Source organism: Lipophrys pholis, assembly GCF_963383615.2.
Source record: "Lipophrys pholis genome assembly, chromosome: 8".
NCBI classification, from domain to species: Eukaryota; Metazoa; Chordata; class Actinopteri; order Blenniiformes; family Blenniidae; genus Lipophrys; species Lipophrys pholis.
In genome coordinates, this window is record NC_137630.1 from 3,042,302 (window position 1) to 3,051,443 (window position 9,142).

Here is a 9,142-nt window from a genome sequence, read left to right on the forward strand (position 1 = left end):
GATCCAAATCTTTTGCGGGCGCACGAACATTTTTAGTAAGAATCCCACGCAATGCTTTATGAATGAGGCCCCAGCCCTTTATGTTAGAAATGCCAGGAGGGAGAGGGCACCCTGGGGTTTGTGCTATGGGACTGCTCTAACATACAGGAACTCTGATGGGAATTAGCTCTCAGATTGAATGCATCCAGAGACACAAACTCCCCTTCTCTCCCAGGCTATTTGTACTTGGTGACGCTTCCCTCCGACAAGATATCAACCCTTCAGAGGCAGAGTGGATTCAAACAGTGCTCATGCTGGGGCGCCAACTAATAATGTGTGAATGGAAGACTCCCGGGGGCCCCTCAGTTAACCAGTGGTTCTGTCCAATCGGTCATCTGGCACTGGAAAAGCCAACGTTCAGACTCATGAATGAAGTTGACACATACAACTTGAAATGGGTCAATAGGGTTGTCCACACAGAGGGCTCAGCTCACATATAGTTTAAAGTTATGTGTCCTCCAGCTCATAGTGTACCACAGCAACAATGTTTATTTTTATTTATTTATTTGTCAGTTTGCTTTTTGTTTTGTTTTTGGATGTGTATGTTTTGCTCGTCTTGTTTGTTTGCTTTAACTCGGCTCAATCCCCTCTAGATATTTCTTTTTCTCTCTTTTCTTTTTTTTTGTGGTGTTGCATTCCAATTATGAAAATACCCAAAGAATACAAATCTAAAGGAATACAAAATGTAAATATACAGAAAAGCTCACAGATTTGTCCACTGGTTTATAAAAAGTGAAATCAAACAACAATTTTTTGTCCAATTCATGATGGGAGATTTGGATGTTGCCAATAACCCCCCCCCCCCCCCCCCCCCCACCAAACAAAAACCAAAAAACACAGAAAAAGCAATTTTGCTCACAAACATTCCATTTTAATCACAGTATATCACCATTTTTAGAAGGTGAACAATCAGTTAATGTCACGTCAAGAATATGAGAAACGAGTAGAGCATTCTCTCTCTCTCTCTCTCTCTCTCTCTCTCTCTCTCTCTCTCTCTCTCTCTCTCTCTCTCTCTCTCTCTCTCTCTCTCTCTCTCTCTCTCTCTCTCTCTCTCTCTCTCTCTCTCTCTCTCTCTCTCTCTCTCTCTCTCTCCCTCTCTCCCTCTCTCCCTCTCTCCCTCCCCTCTCTCTCTCTCTCTCCCTCTCTCTCTCCCTCTCTCTCTCCCTCTCTCCCTCTCTCCCTCTCTCTCTCTCTCTCTCCCTCTCTCTCTCCCTCTCTCCCTCTCTCCCTCTCTCAGATACACTTTGCCTCCATGTCGTAGAGATGAAGAAGGTCAGAGATCACAGCGTCGATGTCTTTTTGAGTCACGTCGTCACAGAGCACCTAACACAAACACAAACACAAGGCCTGGATAAACATGGACGTCAAAGCTTGACCTACATTTGACTGCCTGCAACACTGAAGCCGGACGCCAGGAGGAGCGTTCGGATGTGGGAACTCGTACAATCAAAGCAAAAACAGAAACTTTGCTCTTAAGTGGAAAGTTTGGTGATGAGAATCATTTAGCCAGCTTCATATGAATCTAAGCCGTTTCTGAACAGCTGCACAAATCCATTGTAAAATGATTTAGATTATAAAGCCAGTTAAAGTAGCGGCAGCTCCATTTCAGTGCAATGTTTCAGGCAGCGAGCCTCCAACCGTTATTTGGACGGTCAATTTTCAAAAAAGACGGCTGAAAAAATAGCGCACAGCCTCTCAAAACCGTTTTAAACAGCTTTCACTGGCACTCTGTGCACTCCTCACTGGCCGCCCACTGCATGCTGCCATAAAGTGGTACTGGTGTTGTGGCATTGGTGCCAATTTTGTGAGTACGAATAAGAGTACTCATGCCTGGTATCGGACCGATACCTGATCCCGGTATCGGTGCATCTGTATTTATAACAGACACATTTCGGAGAGGAAATAAGCCCACCTGCCACCACGCTCTCTCTCCGTCCGGCAGCTCCAGTCCATAGCTGTTCAGAGCCAGGTACAGCGTTGCTATGGCGATGTGCTGAGGTGAGTGGCGGATGCACATGGCGCCGTGGTAACAGTCTTGAAGCAGCGCCCAGGAAGTCTCAGCCACAGGGGTCCGAGACCAGGCATGCCGGTTCACCAGAGACCTCACAGAGAGGAGGTAGTGCAGGAGGTACTGGAGGGAGAATTTCCATTCAATTAGTCAATACAATGGAAATATTCATAAATTCACATGTGAATGGATCCAAAACCAGTTAAAACACAAAGTATTATAATAATAAAGTAATATAATGTTTTGGTATCGATCTGCACATTCCGCTGTGACCAAAAGCAAAATTACTGGAATAAAACTCTTTTCTGCTAGTTATCTGGGGAACAATACAAATATCTGAGTCTGAACGCAGAATTACAGGAAAAAAAAAATAGGGAAACATCTTGGACTTGAGATGTTTGAAGGGAAAAAACAAAACAAAACAAAACAAGATATGATTCAAGAAAATTCCAGACACAGAGCTTGAATGTTAAAAACCCCAATACATGTTCCACCGACATTCTCCAGTCAACGCAGCGCATGAGATATGTCTCTTGGAGTTAAGACCCATTCAAAGAGAGTGACGGAGACGTCAATAATGGAAAGCTCTTCTTGATATCTCTCTTTGACATCAGCTGACTGAAGGTGGCTCAAGGGCTATGGCACAACACCAATGTGAGTGAGAGATGGTGGAAGCACAAGATGACTTTGATGATCACCGATTCTGAGATCTCCAGATTGAAATGCGAAACTGAGGTGTTGTTAGAAAAGAAAACAGGTATATGTGGTGTTTATAGGAAAGCATGCCAGCAGAAGGGAGCAGTTACAGTATTCTGAAATTAAAATATCGCCCGTTTAATCCCACATTCACACAAACCTTGTGAGGGTGTTCGAAGGAGACTTGGAAGTTGAGCTGTCTCAGGATGAGCAGCTCACACTGCACCACGCTGTCCCGCAACTCCCAGAACTCCTTGTTACACTCCAGAGGAGCGCTGCCGCTGTTAAAGTACCTGCGACAGAGGCAGCGGAGCAATCAAGACGACCGCTCCCCAAAATACACCACACACACACACTTACAGGAAGGAAAAGAAAAGCAGAGCAGAAATTGCGAATTCACACAACGTCCTGTTATTGTTGCTCATATTTTACAGATTGAGCCCAACCTCATGTCACATATAAAATCCACATCAAACCGAAAAGCATTACATCTACACAGAAAAGGCTCAACTTCTACAATAGCTCAAAGCTTTCATGCAGCAGAAATCTGCTGATAATTACACAATTCTCCAGATAAATATCATAAAATATAAGTCAACAACTGATAAAGAGTGAAATCACAGAGTTGGATGAAGACAGACAGAATAAACGGATGTGTGCAACACAGTCTTTCAGGGATCATCTTCTGTACACCAGGAAAACAGTTTATTTACATGCCTCCAAATGTGGCACTTATTTATGCGTATTGCTGGCAGGTCATCTGGCTTATTTAAATATTGTCTGTTGTTGCATTATTTGGATATGTGGTGGTAATTGGGCACAGGTTGCAAATGCCAGAGGGTATAGGTCACAGGAAGAGAAGGGCACACAGTTCTTACCAGACCAGCAAAGCCCAGGAATAGACAACCAAGACAAAGATTTACACCTCTATAGGAAAACCCCACAATATTCAGCAACAGACTATTAACACCCAAGTGCCCGACAGAGCCACAAGAGATCATTTCCTCCTCTGGCCATAAGTCTCAAGAACTCCCCTACTCTTCGTTTTTCAATTAATTTAATTTATCTATGCTTATATATACACACACTGTATATAATCTGTGTGTTTTACTCCATCTGCTACATAAAAATTCACTTGGGATAAAGTATTTCTGTTCTATTGTATTGTATTGTATTGTATTCTATTTAGCATTTGCTTTTAACAAATAAGCATCAACTAAACTACAAGTAGACTGGACAGGAAAGTGTGTGTGTGGGTAAACGTTGGCTTAGTCCTCCTCCACCTGTCTCGTCATGACAATAACTGCACAGTGGATAATTGTCATGACAGAGCGACAAGTTCAGCCTCCTATTGTAAAACATAGTGGAGGTATCATCATGCTCTGATGCTGCTCGGATGCCTCTGGTACTAGAGGGACTGCACGTATTTGACATTGAAGACTTTTTAGGGAGACATTTGGTCTGTGTTTGACGTGAAGCTTTTCAGTAGGTTTAAAGGGGCTTTATCTGCATTAGGTCCAAAAAGAGAAAGAGCACTGTTATATGATCGCTGCTGACTGGCGACATCCAACAAGAGTTGCAGGTGTAGAGATGTTGTTGTCGCCTCTGTCCAAAATGAGGAACAGATGTCAGAGGGGATATTTGGGGCAATCCCAAGAAAAGGCAGCTGCAGATCAACTGTCACTTCAACATAAATGTTTCCTGAACCCTGATGAAACAAAATTGCTGATAATTAAAACATTTTAAACATAAAATTTAAATCTAGTTAAAAAAACAAAAAGTCTTCCACTTTCCTCCTCTGACGAGCTGGACCCCCGGGTAGAGTTCATCAGACCTTAAACGGTGCAGCAGCTCAGGCCACATTAACACGTATCCCGGTATTTTTAAAAAAACTGTGATGTTTCTCTGCATTTGGGCGCCACTTTTACACATAATCGCAGCGACGACTCACCACAAACGATGATTCCTGAAAACTCCGGCCACAGTGGAGATTTAGAAAAACTCTCTACCAACGTTTGCGTCTAAAGGAGGGGAGGCGGAGATTTACAACCCAATTCATGTCGTGGTGTTTTTTCCAGGACTCTGATTGGCTACAATGGCTTCATGCTTCTCCTTACACTGCCCTCTACAGGTCTGGCTGCTCATAGCAGCTCAAAACCAAGTTTAGATGCGGTTGCATAAATGAAAGGGTTTTTTTTTGCAAACATGGAGGAGGAAATATAATATTTTGTAAAAACCTGAGTATGTGTAAACATGGCCTCAGTGATAAACTGACATCTTTCAACAATAAATCACTTACATAAGTTTTCTGTTGATTCAATTAAACTTTATTGTATATTAACTTTGGCCCAGTTGAAGTCAAACTCAACATTTTTCTGCTTCTAAAAACACAACTTTGAGGACAAATTCACAACCTCATAATAAAGAGATAATCAGTGCTATTGACTTGAGCAGTCAGTGGTCCTAATATTCTGGCTGATGGGTGGAGCCCAGCATTGGGATACCTGTGGCTCACGTTGATGATGTCTCGGGTCCTGATGTGTTGCTCCTCCACTTTACCAGCCAGGTAAATGGTGCTCATGGCCACCAGGTACGGCTCGTAATCTCGGACACAGACTCGATCGAAGAAGCGGTAATACAACACGCAGGCCGTGGCCATGGGCACCGAGCGCATGCCCAGCTTCATCCCTGAAACAGAAAGACATCAGCGTCCGTATCACAAAGCATCCCAAGGCTCAAAGCAGCTCTTAGTGACGTCACTCTTAAACAAAATGATCTTTGTTTCTTAAACTTTCCCCGTACGAAGATAAAAGTAATTCTCAAAGCATCTTGAGCCATAAAAGAGCTCCTAAGGTGGAAAACCGTTAAAAGTAGTGAGGAGGACTTTGAAGAAGCACAAAAGTTTCTTAAACAGACAAGATGACGGAAAGAGAAAGAGAAAGATGTCATTTATTATTTATTATTTAGCCAGGAGAACCACGTTGAGATTAATAATCTGTGAGGTGGAGAGCTGGGGGGGCCTGAGGGTCTTGCTCGGGGACCCCCAGTACATGTTTTTTGGGAATGTGGGGGAAACCGGAGGAAACCCACAGGCACACGGGCAGAACATGCAAACTCCACACAGAAAGGCCCCGTGTTTGAACCCACGACCTTCTTGCTGTGAGGCGAGTGTGCTAACCACTGCGCCTCCCTTTGTTTAACTACAATGACTTAATGACACGCTACCGGCTCCATCGTGGAGGAATAATGTTTGTGGTCGACCTCGTCAGGGAAAAGCGTATTTCTCCCACGGCGAAGCAAAGTAATAACGCCCGAGATGAAGGTGATCACAACACTGCGGTACGTCGCTACAGGGAAGCTGCAGCAGTGTCGTGGTGATGACTACGTCTGTCCCAACTAGGGATGGGAATTGATAAGATTTTTCCGATTAGATTAGATTTTCGATTCTGTTTAATGATTCAATTCTTTATCGATTCTCTTATCGATTATTTTATTATTATTTTTTTAAATTATTATTATTATTTTGAAAAAGGAGAATTAACAGGGAGATTACTAGGTATTGGCATTGATAAGATTTTATCAATTCTTCAAACAATTCCTGAATATTGTTTTGAGGGGGAAAAGTAGTTTTACAGTCTTCTGCACCAAAAGGAATAATTGAAGTTTTTCCTAAGATGAAACTTGAATTATAATTTTTTCTTTAAAAAAGAACAGTCAAATGTGTATTTTCCTTCTTTGGATGCCCCCTGAAATTTACACTTTTTCAAATTTTGCGCTGTTGACAAGTTGACCCTCTCTGGGAGGCGGAGCCTGGAGAGGAATGAGGAAGTGACGTAGCAGGAGGAACGAGTTCTCTCTGTCTGCAGGGAATGCTGAGTTTTCATATTGTGTTGGTGCTTTTTGTGAAGGGATTTTCAATACAGAATGGTCTAATACATAGACATACAGTAGTAGACCTCTATAGATTGTGTATGTCTACACAGTAGACATACTCTAGTAGAGCGTTTAATACTGTGACAAATAGGGGCTCACACATATAGTGAAGATCTACTAGCATATGTCTACGCTGTCGGCTCGTTGGAGCAGACATTCACTACACGGGACAGATTGACGGCAGAGTTCATTAATTAAAAGTCCCTCATCAGTAGGAGAGAACACGGAGAGAGAACATGAAAACTCCACACAGAAAGGCTCCTGCCGGGATTTGCACCAAGACCTTTTTTTTGTTTTAACTGGACCTTGTGGCTGTGAGGCGAGAGGCTGTGGACTCTGTGGATTCAGGACGTGGTGAGAGGAACATGGATTAACGTATGGCATTATTTAGTCCTTTATCGTCTCCCACTTTAGACCTTCTTCCTTCAACTTTCTCCTGGTTGAAGGAGGTTCTGCGTCGCAATGTGACGTAATGCAACGTACCACAACGTGACTTGACGTCGTGCTGGAAATGAATCGTTAAGAAGAATCAAACACATATAAGGTGTACGATTCCCATGGAATTGATCAATTGGAACCGGTTGTCAGTCAGAACCGGTTTTTGATTCCCATCCCTAGTCCCAACCCTCCGTCAGCGGAGTGACCAGTCTGACCGTTACAGCGCTTTAAAAGCCCCACATTGGTGGTAAATCACAGGAATTGGTGACGCTGCGTCGCCTCCACCCTTAATATCAAATACATTAAGTGGTAAAAATAACCAGCGTGGACAGAAATGATAATAATCAAATTAATATAATAATGGGCTTGTAAACGAGGTAAGTTCCATCATTTTTAAGCTGTGAACAACTTAATTAAATAAAATAATTGTCATGATGACACATGTTTAATACAGCCCAAGATAATTTTACTCTCCATTCATTACTCGGAGCACAGAGGCTTTCTTTCTGTCCTCCTTCCTCTAACAACCAATCAGCTTTCAGCAGACGGCATCCTGCATAGCAACGGGGTCACCCTCCTCCTCACTGAGATACAAGTTTCTGTCACGACGCTTCGTGAATACGAGCGCAGCTCTTTATTTCCACAGTCTGATCCGTTGACACTGAGCGGCTCCTTCATGTCTGTAGGATTCATCTAAACCACTCGGAGCTGAGAGGCAGAACAATGGTGACAAATAATAAACCACCGTAAGACCCGTCATGTTAACCACTGCTTGTTGTAGTTAAACATCTTTCCTTTGTCTTTGTCTTTGTCTTCCCAACATCTGGTCTGTTTCAGAAACTCTGAGGCTTCTTAAAAGTCCTCCTCACTACTTTTAACAGTTTTTCACCTTAGGAGCTCTCCTCGGGCTAAAGATGCTTTTGTGAATTACGTTTATCTTAGTACGGGAAAATTCTAAGAAAAATCTTAGAATTCAAGGAATTCTAAGATTTTTTTTAAAGAGTGACGTCACTCAGAGCCGCTTTTAGCCTTAAGATGCTTTGTGAATACAGGCATGGCCCTTTAACGGATCTGTGTTTGCAATAGTTTTTGGTATGGGGTGGAGAAGTTATTTCACTGTTATTTTCACTGAAAACAGTTTTGTTTTACACAATATCTTCACTTTCTTTTACACAATATTTTCACTTTGCATTAAAACTGTGTGTCATGAAATAGTCCCAAATCCCTGATCAGTAATAGAGAAAAGAAATACAGTTAAATTACTGACAATCGAGAGAAGGCAAAACTATCACACACACACACACACACACACACACACACACACACACACACACACACACACACACACACACACACACACACACACACACACACACACACACACACACACACACACACACACACACACCTGTCTCCATGATGAAGCGACACACTCTGAAGTGCGTCTTCGTGTCCCGGGCCGGATCATCCCCCTCCCCGCTGGAGTCTCTCCTCCTCGCGGTGGCAGTGGAGCGGGAGGACGGACCCTCCATGGTGACGTCCTCTAGTCCTCCATGGGGACAAAGTGAGACGCGGGAGAACAACTGCGAGTTTCGTGCGCTAACGAGGAGACAAATTACAAATTGCGCTGTTTAAAGTCGCTGTTCCACGATAATGTGGTATGAACCGGTATAAACACACGAATAAAGCTCAGAGTTTGAGGTAAACGGACACCGAGGAAAACCTCCTTCTCTACCTGTAACCCGGAAGATAAATACTCGAGCTTCCGTCGGGTGTCAAGCCAGCATCCGGAAGAGCATACTCAAACGGATTTCAAAATAAAAGTGACGTGCCAGCGAATGAGAGCTCTCCTTCATTAAGCAAGTTAATACAACGCAAGTTAATACTAGTGTTATTCAGTAGCGTGCCTGGGGGTTTCAGTCAGAGCCAGCAGGAACAAAATACCCCACCTCCCACCAAAAAAAGTATTGTTGCCGATACAGTCAATGCAACAGCCGCACATTATGTCCCACAGTAAAAACACAATCC

At 43.2% G+C, this 9,142-nt stretch overlaps 1 protein-coding gene across 1 annotated transcript; it reads right to left on the minus strand.

Moving 5' to 3' along the window:
• Positions 1-892: 892 nt before the first annotated feature.
• ccnq (cyclin Q) lies at positions 893-8,873 on the minus strand. Its single transcript, XM_080470430.1, has 5 exons — positions 8,523-8,873; positions 5,248-5,431; positions 2,904-3,036; positions 1,952-2,170; positions 893-1,362 (listed from the first exon to the last, which is right to left on the minus strand). The coding sequence occupies exons 1-5, from the start codon at positions 8,644-8,646 to the stop codon at positions 1,273-1,275; spliced, it is 750 nt and encodes a 249-aa protein (XP_080326556.1). The 5' UTR covers positions 8,647-8,873; the 3' UTR covers positions 893-1,272.
• Positions 8,874-9,142: the final 269 nt, after the last annotated feature.